Source organism: Carlito syrichta, unplaced genomic scaffold (assembly GCF_000164805.1).
Source record: "Carlito syrichta isolate Samal-C Ts95f unplaced genomic scaffold, Tarsius_syrichta-2.0.1 Scaffold307755, whole genome shotgun sequence".
Taxonomy (NCBI): Eukaryota; Metazoa; Chordata; class Mammalia; order Primates; family Tarsiidae; genus Carlito; species Carlito syrichta.
In genome coordinates, this window is record NW_007251851.1 from 95,815 (window position 1) to 110,516 (window position 14,702).

The 14,702-nt window shown below is 39.3% G+C and overlaps 1 protein-coding gene across 3 annotated transcripts in view; it reads right to left on the reverse strand.

Moving 5' to 3' along the window:
* Positions 1 to 14,702, reverse strand: part of INIP (INTS3 and NABP interacting protein) — a 40,602-nt gene that overhangs the window by 12,084 nt on the left and 13,816 nt on the right. For all 3 annotated transcript variants that reach the window (XM_021715819.1, XM_008064592.2, XM_021715818.1), the window contains exon 3: positions 1,838 to 1,940. In XM_021715819.1, the coding sequence (XP_021571494.1) occupies positions 1,838 to 1,940 (103 nt within the window). The remainder of the gene's footprint in view (positions 1 to 1,837; positions 1,941 to 14,702) is intronic.

The window sequence follows — 14,702 nt, forward strand, 5'->3', positions numbered from 1 at the left end:
AGCCAGAATTACAGGCATGCGCTACCACGCCCGGCTGATTTATTGATTTATTGTAGAGATAAGGTCTCGCTGCCCAGGCAGGTCTCGAACCCGTGGGCTCAGGCAATCCACTCACCTCAGCCTCCCAAAAGCGCAGAATTACAGGCTGAGCCACCAAGCCCAGCAGCAAACATATTTTTTGGTGGCAAGAGACAGAGGGGGACTGAAGCCAGATTGCAGTGGGCTGAGGAGTGAATAAGTGAGAAAGTAAATATGGACAACTACTTTAAGAGAAAATGAGAAAGAATGAGAAGAATTAGGGTAGTGGCTGAGTGGGATATGGATCTGAGGAAAGATACTGGTTATGGCAAAGACTGAATAAGTATAATAAAGATCATTAAGCTACCTAGATTTTCTCTGTTTTGCTGAATGATTAAAAAGTGGGCCATTGGACAAAGTGAGGTCCAAGGGGAGGCCCAAACTTCACCTGTATGTAAACCACTTATGTGTGCAATACTTAGGCTACTGCAGTCATATTCTGACCTAAAGGGAACCACTGGTCACTCAATCCTGTCTTGTGTACCACATCTTTAAAATAAAAAAAAGGGGAGAAAAAGAAAAAGAAAAATAGATGACCTGGCCATTTATGTAATTTCGTTTATACATTTAGACATTTTTTTTTACCTGTCTGTCTATACATTTGTATAGCTTTTTTAAAAAAAAAAAAGTTTAAAATAATAAAAGCCTAGCTCTATGATTACTAAAAAAAAAAAAAAAAAGGAAAAAAAGAAAAAATTACTTCCCTTGAAAGGAAAATAGTGATTTTTGCATTAAAAATATTTTGTTTCTAATTTGGCACTTGCCAATCTGAGTAAACACTGAGTGCCCCGCCAGGGGTGGTGGCTCACGCCTGTAATCCCAGCACTTTGGGAGGCAGAGGCGAGAGGACTGCCTAAACCCAGGGATTTGAGACCCGCCTGGGCAATTTTGCAAACAAGGTCTCAAAAAAAAAAAAAAAAAAAAATTGAGTGCCTCATTAAAAAAAAAAAAGTGGGCCATTAAAATACAAAACAGAAGGTTATAGGAAAAAATGAATATTCTAATTAGAATATTTTTAACCTAATCAATTAAATAGTTTAATTTCTAAAAAAGTCTAACTAAAAAAATGAAAGAAGCCAGAATATGTCACCCATAATATGCCTCTTTGACATAAAAATTATTTTTTTAGCTAAAGGCAATCAAGAAGCAACAAACTGAGGGAAAGAAAGCTCTCTCTCTCTTCCCCACTTTCTGCCTAAAGAACAGAAAGTAAATTCTCCTACTGGAGGCAACTCTGAACTCAGGCCAGAGATAGAACCCAGAGGAATCTGCAAACAAATCTGACTCCATTAGTTTTCTACTGTATGTTTACCTTCTAAAATCCCTTTTCTTTGTGCTATCATTTCTTTATTCATTTATTGCTCTTTGTTGAAGATGGAGTTCTAGGCCATTCTGAGTTAATTTTCACTGAGGTTTCTCCCTCATGGTGTGCTGTATACACTAATAAACTTGTTTTTTCTTCTAAATCTATCTTTTGTTACAGGGGTCCATCCTAAGAACTAAGATGGATAGAAGTAAAGTTTAGCTTCCCCTACAGAAACAAAACCCAACATGTAAAATCACAATGCTACATAAACCATTGCCAACCAATGTGAGTTATTTGGTCTAAGAAATTTTTTATATCACTGAATATAAAAACCGCATTATCCTTTAAAATTTGTGTGCTTAACAAAAAAGTCAAATCAAATCAAAGTAAATGTTTCTATCTATTCTCTTTAAAATGTACTTAAAAACAGCACTCAAAAATAGCAGTCAATACCTAGCTCCAGGATGGTTTGTTGAAGATTGGTTCTGCATCAGTAATTTTCTTTTCTCTTTGTCCAGTTCTGCCAAGATTGCGACTCTATTTTTGTTTTGAAAACCTAAAAAAAGAGTGGAATAAGGGAAAAGAAAGAAAGGATTTTTTAAAAAAAACCATTTCAGATGTATTTTATAAACCTAGGTCATAGAACCGAGCAATCAAAATCCCTGTTCCCTAGCATGATAATAAACTCACTAGTAAGTACTTTCCCTAACTGATTACTTTTCCCCTCCTGCCTATTCCCCAGCAATTTTAACAGCTTAATACATAGATATATATGCAAAGTGTGTAATATTATATTATATTTAAAGTATAATACTGACTGAGGACTTTTAAGACTTAGTTCTCACCAGATGCAGTGGCTCCCGCCTGTAATCCCAGCATTTTGGGAGGTGGAGGCAAGGATTGCCTGAGTCCAGGGGTTCAAGACCAGCCTGAGCAACTTGGTGAGACCTCCTCTCTACAATAAATTTAAAAAAAATTAGCTGGGCATGGTGGTAGTGCACACCTGTAGTCCCAGCTACTTGTTAGGCTGAGGTGGAAGGAATGCCTGAGCCCAGCAGGTCAAGGCTGCAGTAGCTGTGAGTATGCCACTGCACTCCAACCTGGGCAACACAGTGAGACTCCAACTTGGGGGGAAAAAAAAGACTTAGTTCTAAAGAATTTTAATCATCAAGGTATAAGGTACAGCATTTTTTTTTTAAACAAAATCTCTGAGGCCCCAATTGCTATAGGCACCAATCTCTATCTTGCACAATTTGGGGGAGTGCAGAATTTCTTGGTCCTCAACTTTTTAGACCTCTTTGAGTGTAGGATTGAGTGGTAGGATGCACACTTCCTCCTCTCCTTGGGAGCGGGCAGAGATCAGCTGTTGGTGTAGGCTATACAAGGAGTATTCACACTAAGATCGGAATGAACTAGAAGCAGCTGAGATTTGCAATGTTTTCAACTAAACCTGCTCTTAAATCAGGCATCAGCATACTGGCCATAGCCTACACCAACAGCTTTCCCTGGCAGTGTCATGCTGCTGCCAAACCCTTCTTATAGTATTATGATAAATGCTCAAGGGAACAGTCACCACTGGCAGCACATTTCAGTGACACAGAATGGGTTGCAAAACTTGCTTAACATATTCAACCTACTCAACAAACTCAATCTGTTACTTCAGGGAAGAACAACAACTGAGTTCAAGTCAGCAGATAAAGTGGCTACCATTCAAAGCCAACTGGAATTATGGGGGCAAGGAGTGAACATTGGGATTTTTGACATGTTTCAAACATGGGCAGAGATTTTGAAAGAGACTAAGCCAGGGCCTTCTTTCTCCCAGCTGGCACATGATAACCTATCTCAGCTTTTGAGTTTGAGCAATTACTTCCCAACCACAAAAGACCCCCACACTAGGAAGGAATAGATCCACAACCCATTTCTGAATAAGCCAGGTGAATCGACTTTGTACTAGAAGAGGATCAACTGCTTGAGATCACAAATGACACTGGCCTTAAAAGTATGTTTGAGACAACTTTAAATCGCCATACGTTCTGAATTAAAATCAAGGCAGAATGTCCTGAGATTGCCACAAAAGCACTAAAGAGCCTGCTTCCAGTTCCAACATCCTATCTTTGTGCAGCAAGGTTTTCTGCAGTGACAGCAACCAAAACAAGACTGCAGAGTAGTCTAGATATAAGCAATACACTTTGGGTGTTACTGTCTCACATCACCCACAGATGGGACCATCTAGTTGCAGGAAAACAAGCTTAGAGCTCCCACAGAGTCTGCATTATGGTGAGCTGTATAATTATTTCATTATATATTACAATGTAATAATAATAAAGTGCATAATAAATAATGCACTTGAATCATTCCAAACCATCCTCTCATTCCCCGTGCCGGCTCCGTGGAAAAAAATGTCTTCCATGGCCAGGCTCAGTGACTCAGTCTGTAATCCCAGCACTTTGGGAGGTCAAGTTGAGTGGATTGCCTGAGCCCGTGGGTTTTCCTGCCGGGCAACTTGGCGAGACCTTGTCTCTACAATAAATCAAAAATTAGCCACATGTGGTAGCACATGCCTGTAGTTCCAGCTACTTGAAAGGCTGAGGTGGAAGAATCGCCTGAGCCAGCAGGTCGATGCTGGGGTGGATGTGAGTGTTCCACTGCACTCCAGCCTGGGTGACGGAGTGAGACTCCAACTCCAAAAAAAATTTTTTTTCCACAAAACCAGTCCCTAATGCCAAAAAGTTGGGACTGATGCTATAACTCAATTCTGACAATATCTACCTAGAACAGTGTCTGGTCTCATAAATTGAAGAGTTCAGTTCCACAGGTCTGCTCCCCACTTCAGACACTAATGGTAAGTATGTAGTAGGTTTTCACCTATACTTCTGTTTGGCTATAAACTGGGGCTCCTACAACCCTTGGGTTTAGTTAGTTTACTAGATTAGCTCACAGAACCCAGGGAAACTCACTTTATTTATATTTATTAACAAAGGATATTACAAAGTTTAAAGATGAACAGCCAGATGAAAAGATGGATAAGGCAAGACATGTGAGAAGGGGCAAGAGCTTCAATTCCCTTTCTGGCATGCCATCCTCAAGGTCTCTTCAATATGTTCAGCTATCAAGAAGCTCATCTAAACCTATTCTTTTTGGAGTCTTATGGAGGTTTCATTACATAGGCATGACTAACTAAATCATTGGCCATTGGTGATTAACTCAACCTTCAGCCTCTCTCCCCTCCCCAGAGGTCAGTGGGTAGGGCTGAAAGTTCCAACCCTCTAATCACAGACTTCTGCAGACTTCAATAATGCTTGAATTTCAGACTACAGTATTCTTTTCATTGATTTTCTGAATTGCTAGCTATCTTAATATCTGAGACATCTGTTAGAAAATTATTTCTTGTTTATATTAGTATTTACGTAAAAATGATTCTTGGCTGGATACAGTGGCTCATGGCTATAATCTCAGCACTTTGGAAAGTGGAGGCAAGCAGACTGTCTGAATCCAGGAGTTTGAGACCAGCCTGGCAACATGGCGAGAACTCATCTATACAATAAATAAACGAAATTATCCAGGCGTTGTGCCACACACCTGTAGTCCCAGCTGCTTGGGAGGCTGAAGCAGAAGGATCACTTGGGCTCAGGAGGCCGAGGCTACTGTGAGCTGTGTTTATGCCACTGCACTCCAGCCTGAGCAACAGAGTGAGACTCCAACTCAAATACATATATATCAAACTTGATCATAAATAAGTACAGGATAAAAAATAATATAGGTACGGTTCAGTACTATCCTTGATTTCTGGTATCCACTGGCGGTCTTGGAAAGTATCCCCCATGGATAAGGGAGGACATCTGTAGATATCTATCACATAATACTAAACAAGTAAAATGGGGTAACAACCCTCAAAACTTTATCCATTAGAAGTTTATGTTGAACGTACCTTTCAACTTAGTATCAGCTACTTGGTCAGCCATGTGAATTCTGACCGGGTAGTCTAATTACTTTACATCAGAGCTTCCCAAACTTTCTCCATTCACAGTACTCCCTTAGTATCTCAGTAATTTTTGTAAGGCACCCCAGGCTAACAGAAATACCTAAGAGTTCTATCTAGTAAGTAGTTAGGTTCAAACCTGTAAGTATTGATGCCCTAACAGCTTGTAGTTGGTTTTGTTTTGTTTTTTTTTGAGTTGGAATCTCACTCTGTTGCTCAGACTGGAGTGCAGTGACCGCTCCCGGCCACCACAGCCTCGACCTGCTGGTGTCCGGTGATCCTTCCGCCTCAGACTTCCAAGTAGCTGAAACTACAGGCGCGTACTACCATGCCCAGCTAATTTTTTTGATTTATTGTAGAGATGAGGTCTCGCCAAGTTGCCCAGGCGGACCTCGAACCTGCAGGCTCAGGCAATCCACTCACCTCAGCCTCCCAAAGCGTAGGATTACAGGCTGAGCCACCAAGCCCGGCTAATTTTTAAAAATACACATAAATTAAAAGAAAAAATACTTAATTTCATTTTTAAATAACCACAATTACTTAAAGGTTGTGTGCCTGGACACCATATAATTTTCCACACTGATTCTTCACATGGTACTTGTTTGTTATCAAAGCAACAGCCAAAACCCCAACTTCACAAAGATATGTTGCTGAGAGATGTATAGTTCATTATTGAAACTGTAAACTACCTCAAGCTACTTCATGTGGTATCCAACAAATATAAGTATTGCTATTTCCTCTGAAAACTCAATTTTCCATGAGGCCTCTGATATTTCTCTGTGGTGTCCTAGGGGGTCATGGTATACTGCTGGCAAGCCAAGCTTTAGACCTTTAGTTCAACAACTACCAGAGCAACTAAATGACAATTTTTCTTTTATCAGGGCAATTTACAAATAAGGTATTGTATAAATAAAGGGTATAATAAAATACCTTCTGACAATTAAATAACCTTTTATGGATTTAGAGACCTCTCTCTAATAAGGATGACCATCACAAACCATAAATATCAACTCGTGTTTACATATTAAGGGATATTATGTAAACATAATAACAACTACTGTAAGAGAACCTTTATGTGTTAAGTTTAAACATATTAAATTGTTTATACTCGACTATTTTCTACCTACAAAAATAATAATTTCAAGCTGGGCATGATGGCTTATGTCTGTAATCCCAGCACTTTGGGAGGCGAAGGTGAGAGGATGGCATGAGTCCACAGGTTCAAGACCAACCTGGGCAACTTGGCAAGACCTCATCTCCACAATAAATCAAAAATGAGCCGGGCGTGGTAGCACGCACCTGTGGTTCCAGCTACTTGGAAGGCTGAGGTGGAAGGTTCATCTGAGTCCAGCAGGTTGAGGCTGCAGTGGCCATGAGCGTGCCACTGCACACCAGCCTGGGTGACAATGAGACTCCAACTCGAAAATAAATAAACAAATAAACAAATAAATAACAATTTCATATGATTCACCAACTTTGTTTAAAATAACATACTTATATATCTTGCTTGGCTTGTGGAGAAGGAAGAACCTGATTTTTAAAATTTCATGCCTGTTTGACAATTAGAGCATAGTCAACAGTAGTAATCTCTCTGTAGAAACCAAATGTGAAAATCTATAACTACAGGCTCTAAACTAATATTAATATAGTTCCTTTAGCTGTTATCAACTATATATTAATATAGTTATACAGTCAGTGTACTAAGGAGAGCTACGGGCAGGTACAGTGGTTCATGCCTGTAATCCCAGCACTCAGAGAGCTAAGAGGCGGGAGTTCGAGACCAGCCTGGGCAAAATAGTGAGACCCCTGTCTCTACAAAAAATAACTAGTTGGGTGTGGTGGCACACGTCTGTAGTCCCAGCTACTCGAAAGGCTGAGGTGAGAGGATTGCTTGAGCCCAGGAGGTCAAGGCTGCAGTGAGCTATGACTGCACCACTGCAGTGTAAGCCTGGGCAACAGAAGGAGATACTGTCTTTAAAAATAATTGTTCCCAGTCAGGCTCGGTGGCCCAGCCTGTAATCCCGTGCTTTGGGAGGCGAGGTGAGTGAATTGCCTGAGCCCGCGGGTTCGAGACCCGCCTGGGCAACTTGGTGAGACCCCATCTCTATAATAAATCAAAAATCAGCCAGGCGTGGTAGCACGTGCCTGTAATTCCAGCTACTCAGAAGGCTGAGGCGGAAGGATTGCCGGAGCCCAGCAGGTCGAGGCTGCAGTGGCCAGGAGCGGCCACTGCACTCCAGTCTGAGCAACAGAGTGAGACTCCAACTCAAAAAAAAAAAATTGTTCCCAATCTATTGACTACCTCACAGTGAGACCTGAAGGATGTTTTCCAAGGGAAATTAGCACTCTCCCATTTGTACATACAGATTGCTTATACTTCAGACAAGTTATACAACTAGCTACATTTCCAACTATAGGGCAACACTTGTTTTGTTTTCTCAGAAGAGGCTAATATATTCTTAGAAAAGAATCATGTGGCTCCATCTTTTTTTTTTTTTTGTAAATACAGGAGTCTTACTATGCTGCCCAGGCTGAACAGTTCCATCCCGTTAGAGATACTACAAATATAAAATAGAAAATTCTTGAAAAGCAAATTTTAAAATCTGATAATGTCTGAATTTTGTGGTAAGCAAAATAAGTCACTACACTATAAAGTTCTGATGTGCTGTTTACAGAAATACCAATTTGTTCACAAAAAATATTTTGGGGTCACTGTCAGTAAAGTAACTATACATACACAGAAATTATATGAAATGTAACAAACAACGAAAAAAGCATTTAAAAGACTACATAAAGACAATCTGATTTAGGCTAGTCATGATGGCTCACAACTGTAATCCCAGCACTTTAGAAGGCCAAGGCAGCAGTATTGCTTGAGACCAGGAGTTAGAGATAAGCCTGGGCAACATAGTAAGAACCAATCTCAACAAAAATTTTTTAAAAATTAGCCAGGTGTGGAGGTGCATGCCTATAGTCTCAGCTACTTGAGAGGCCTTGGTAGGAGGATCCCTTGAGCTCAGGTTGAGGCTGCAGTGAGCCTAGAATGTGATACTGTCCTCCAGTGTGAGCAGCAGAGTGAGACTCTGTCTCTAAAAAATAATAATAATCTGATTGGAAATATTCATATAAATATGAGCACAACTGAGCTTTTCAATGTATACAAATTTATATAAATTATTTTTTAATCCGGATGTGGTGGCTCTGGAGTTCGAGATCAGCCTAGGCAACACAGTAAGACCAAAAATTTAAAAATTAGCTGGGTATGGTGGTATGCACCTGTAGTCCCAGATACTCAGGAGGTTGAAGAGAAAGGATCACTTGAGCTCAGGAGGTTGAGGCTGCAGTGAGCCATGATCGTGTCACTGTACTTCAGCCTAAGCGACAGAGTAAAATGCCAACTTGATAGATAGCCAGATACAATTTTTTAAAAAATGTCTACAATATGATTCATAATATTGAAAATTACAATTCACAAAAATATTTTTGTCTCCAAAGCATAGGAGAGTGAAGCAGCAGGGTAACGAGGAAATAAGCTATACAAAAAGCTCACATTCTAAAAGAATTTTTAAAAAACTGTTTAAAGCTAATACTATGAATTTGAGGAATACTTTTCAGAAGTACTAAAGACTTGTAAACATTTAGAGTATGATGTAAATATAATTTGGCAAATGATTTCCATGCTGGCACGTTAGGGTAGCTGGACTGAATACTGTTTGTAGGATTTTTTTTTAATGAAAGAAAACCTCAAGCTCAATACAAATACTTCAAGATACAAAACACTATTTAATTGCTCTGGTTCTGTTTAACATTTCAGAACTAGGTTGAGCTTTAAATAAAATTGATTCTACTCCCCTCCTCCTCATTTTACTAAGAAGTTTGCCAAGTAGTCAAAAGGGGTTGGGAGGCATTCCTACCAGAGGGAGCTTCATATAGAAAGACATGTCAGTATGATAGCGTTAGTGGTCAATGAAACCTTAGAATGAAGAAAAATGGTAAGACAGAAAAAGACTGAATAATATTAAAGTTAAATTGGACCAGCATTATTAATATATGTCCTCAAAGAAACATGATCTCGTCTGTCACTGCATCGGCCATCAACAATGCCTCCCGCCTTATCATCAACCCCATGTGGAACAGATTTTTATTTCTAATACTATTCTCCATTAAAAAGGAACCAGAGGTTTTGGGAGAGTACTAGTTCCATGTCTTAGGACAGAAAATAAAACCAAGATGGGCTTGGAATATCTTGTCAGAAAGCAAGAAGACTTTTAAAAAGGTCCACAGTAGTGCTAAAAGGACAAATAAGCCAGTATGAGGTTAGCCAGGCTGTGACAATTTGAACATTAGGAAGAGAAGAATAATAATAACTAAATGGAGTAAACTGAATCTGTGATAAGTCAAGAATTCATAATTAGACGCAAAAGGGAAAGTTAAGGCACATAAAAACATAGTTGTAAAGAAGGGTGAAAATAATGGGGTATTTAATGTTTTCTTGTGTTAATAACTAGGTTGGTACTAAAATTTAGGTGTTTTGCTTCTTCTGTTAAGAGTATCTTTGTTTATGAAATATAGCTGTGTATTTTTTTGGTTTCAGTACAAGAAGGGAGGGTTAGACACAAGGAACTGTGACTAAGCCACATAGTCCCAACAAAGCAAGTCAGGTACTAACAACAGGAAAGCAGGATCAGCACAGTCCTCACACACACAGCGTTTGAAAGGAGATCCAGTGGCTGAGGAGCACCCAGAGTCACACATGATGAGCAAGTGGGAACTGTGAGTTCTAACTGGGGGAATCTGTCAAATACTCTAAAGAGAGCTATTAGGACAGACCTGAAGCCTGATCTCTTGGGAATGGAAGTATCTAGGATTCCTGCCAATACTGCTACAAGGAAAGGGGAATTTATAATGACAACATAACACTGAGTTATGAAATACTGATCACATAAAAAAAAAAAAAAACAAAGAGTATTTCAATTCAGGGAATAGCTCCAGGTTGCAAAAAACTAAAAAACTATGAGAAAGGCATGGACATTAAAAAAAATCGTCTGGGTGTGGTGGCTCACATGGGTAATCCCAGCACTTTGGGAGGTAGAAGCGAGGGGATTGCCTGAATCCAGGGGTTTGAGACCAGCCTGGGCAACTTGACATGACCTCATCTCTACAATAAATCAAAAAATTAACCAGGTATGGTGGCACACATCTGTGGTTCCAGCTACTTGGAAGGCTGAGGCGGAAGGATCATCTGAGCCCAGCAGGTCTAGGCTGCAGTGGCCGTGAGTGTGCCACTGCATTCCAGCCTGGGTGACAGAGTAAGACTCTTACTCAAAAAAAAAAAAAAAAAAAAAAAAAGAAAGAAAGAAAAGAAAAGAAAAATCCCACTAACTTAGAAGGGTGAAGTTTAATTATAGAAGGGAACCAATACAGCTTCAGGTTACATATCAACACAGTTTTTGGTTAAGGTTTATGCATTACCAAATCTTGTTTTAACCGAGAAAGAAATTCATTAATAAGTTTGAATTCTGACTAATCTGAAATTTTGCCTTGTTTTGCTAGTGGTAAGATTATTGTAGCCCTAAGAAAGTATAGAAAAATGACTATAATTCTAGTAAAGTATAGAAATAAGAATCTGGGCTGGGCACAGTGGCTGGTGCCTGTAATCCCAGCACTTCGGAAGGCCAGAGCAGGAGGATCACTTGAGCCCAGGAGTTCGAGATCAACCTAGGCAGCATAGTTAGACCCTGTCTCTACAAAAAAAAATAAAATAGCCAGGTGTGGTGAAGCACACGTGTAGTCCCAGCTACTTGGGAGGCTGAGTGGAAGGATCGCTTGAGCCCAGGAGGTTGAGGCTACAGGGAACTGTGATCATATCACTATACTTCAGCCTGGACGACAGAGTAAGACCCTGACTCAAAAAAAATAAATTCTATAGAAGCCATATTAATGATTATTGTAATTTAAACTGTTATTAAAGATAATTTAAATAAGTTTATAATCAGTATTTAAATGTTTAAAATTTTTTATTTTAGAATTTCAGCATATTAGATAAGTAGGTTTAATAAACTGGGCATTAAATTATGAGCAATGATGAGTAATTTTCTCCACGTCCCAAATCTCCTCAGATGATAAAGAACTGAATATACAACGGGATGGAATGCTTGGGGACTGGCAAATAAATCCAAAGGCCCCCAGTACAAATCATGTGTAAAAAGCAGAGAAAGAAGATGAGAAGGCAAGAAGGAGCCAGATGCTTAGATCTATTTATATGTAAATCTTAAGTTTTATCAAGCAGGCAATGGGATGCTGAGAGTATTTACAAAGGAACAAGGCGCAGATCACTCTCTGCATGGTTTAGAAACCCGCTGGTGGTAACAGAGAATAGACTACAGGGGCAGAAGAGACCTGCCCCAGGGAAATCAGTCAAGGATCAGAAATGGGCAGTAGGATAGAGACTAATATAAGAAATAATACAGACAAAATAAAAGACATGAGAAGGACTAGAGAGAAAATAACACAGATGACTCCAAGTTACAACTTGAATCACTAGTAGTTGACTACAGCGCTATTAAGCTTTTAAAACCCCAAGTTCTCTTACTATGGAGGGTTTGCATCACATCACAACCAACATTTTAAAATGAGTTCATATTCCATATTAAAATGTTTATTTTTATAAAATGTCTGGAATGAGTCTCTTTGCTTTTGAAAGTATGGCTACAAGTAATTTATTTAATTTACGGTTGGCTCAAATTGCCTGGTAATCATACATAATATTCTGAAATTCTTACAATTAAAAAAAAATATCAAATTCACACATGGTGCTTAAATTTTATGAAAGTTTAAAGATTATTAAATTTAACACCGTGCAGGTCGTAATGTTTCATTTATGAGGCATTAGCTTATTTCAAAACTATAATTTTATTTTAATATTTTAAAACAAATGCTCAAGTTTTAAACATTTTTATAGACCTTTGAAAAGTGAGTGCCCAGAAGTTATGCTTTATTAACTTCTGACTTAAATGGCCTTAGATGGTAGAACCAGTAGTCAAAGACAAAGGAAGATAAGTTAAAAGCCATTCTGTTGTGAACATGTTGAATTTGAGGTTACAGAGAGTTTGGTACAGCCCAAAAGCTTTGGAGCCAAGAGCTTGGATTTGAATTTCAGCCCCTTTTCTTTTTCTTTTTTTCCTTTACTTCTTAACTGTGTGATTCTGGGTAACTTTATTTAACCTCTCCTAATCATCAGTTCCTTCCTTTGCAAAAATAGGATAAATCTTGTCTCTGTATGCATCTCACTTAATGTCCCTTCTTCCCACCTAGAAACCTTTTTTTTTCCTTGTAATGATTCCTGCCTCTCTCTTCCTACCCAGATCCAAACAGTACACCAATCCAACCAATTTTAATTCCTAAATGTCTCTAGAAAAGTTTTCCCTCTTAATTGCTATTCCACAGTCTAATTCGGACAAAGTTATCCCCCCCCCGCCCCGCCCCCATCATGAGAGGTACCACACTGGAAGGCAAGGTTATCTTTTACATAATATTCTAGAACTTAGTATCTATCTCTAGGCAGCCAAAAGTCACAAGAGCTACTATAAGGATAGGGACTATATAGTCAGGGGTAGTAGGCTTTCAATTTCTGATCTTGTCTAATCCCCATGAAATTCTATCAACCCTTCTTGAGCTTTAAAAAATAATTCAAGCCTATAATCCCAGCACTTTGGGAGATGGAGGCGAGAGGACTGCCTGAGCCCACAGGGTCAAGACCAGCCCAGGCAACATGGTGAGACCGCATCTCTATAATAAATTAAAAAAAAAAAAAAATAGCCAGGCGTGGTAGCACTCGCCTGTAATTCCAGCTACTTGGAAGGCTGAGGCGGAAGGATCACCAGAGCCCAGCAGGTCAACACTGGAGTGGCCGTGAGCGTGCCACTGCCCTCCAGCCTGGGTGACGAAGTGAGACTCCAACTCAAAAAAAAAAAAAAATCTAAGGCCGGGCACAGTGGCTCACATCTGTAACCCCAGGACTTTAGGAGGCCAAAGCAGGAGGAACACCTGAGCCCAGAAGTTTGAGACCAACCTGGGCAACATAGTGAGATGCCTATCTCAGTTTTTAAAAAAAGTCTAGTATTAATTTATGTCCGTTTGGAACAAAACACTTACATTATAAAAGTATATAAAAGTCAACAGATAGCACTTAAGTACTAATAATCATTTATTTCAAATAAGGTATAGACTAGTCTATCTGGTTATGTAAAGTATAATTTTCTATAGTAAGATTCTCCCACCTTCATAGTTTAAGCAAACTTACTCCAACTAGGATATCAATATATAACATTTAGCAATGTTATACTCACAACATGAGGGTTTCTTTTAACCCATATGGTTTCCTGCCATAATTTAATACACATTTTGTTCATTCTCAAAAGCATGCAGGTGTTGAAGATGTTTCATATATTATCTCATGTACAGTAGAAATTGTTAAATACCCTTTTATAACCAACCTTTTTTCCAAATAAAATTATATTAAAGCAGCACACTCTAAAAATATTTCTACTTTTGGAATTCTAAAACTATCTCCATTCACAATCATGAATATACTCATTTTCTCATTCTTTCATAGAAACATTTAACTCCCACACATTTCTTTGTCACTATAAACATTCTCAAGCAACCAGCATTACATCAAATTGCATTTAAAATCTAAGAGCTGGCTAGGCGAGGTAGCTCACAACTGTAATCCCAGCACTTTAGGAGGCAGAGGCGAGAGGATTGCCTGACCCCAGGGGTTCAGGACCAGCCTGGGCAACTTGGCGAGACCTGTCTCTACAATAAATCAAAAAATTATCCAGGTGTGGTGACATGCATCTGTAATGGAAGACTGAAGCAGAAGGACTGCCAGAGCACAGCAGATTTAAGTTGCAATAGCTGTGATTTTGCCACTGTATACCAGCCTGGGCGATAGAGTGAGACTCTGACTCAAATAAATACATACATACATACATACATAAAACTTAAGAGCTGATATTCACTTTCCTTTAATAGCTCTATCACACTTAAAAGAAGACTAACTAGAATTCTTTTTACTGAAAAAAATCTGCTGGATACGGTGGCTTATAATCCCAGCACTTTGGGAGGCCAAGGTGAGAGGGATTGCCTGAGCCTAGGAGTTCAAGACCAGCCTGGACAACATGGTAAGACCTCATCTCTACAGTTAATAAAAAAATTAGCTGGGCATAGCGGGATGCACCTGTAGTTGCAGCCACTCGGGAGGCTGAGGCAGAAAGATTGCCTAAGACCAGCAGGTCGAGGCTGCGTAGCTGTGATCTTGTCACCATACTCTAGCCT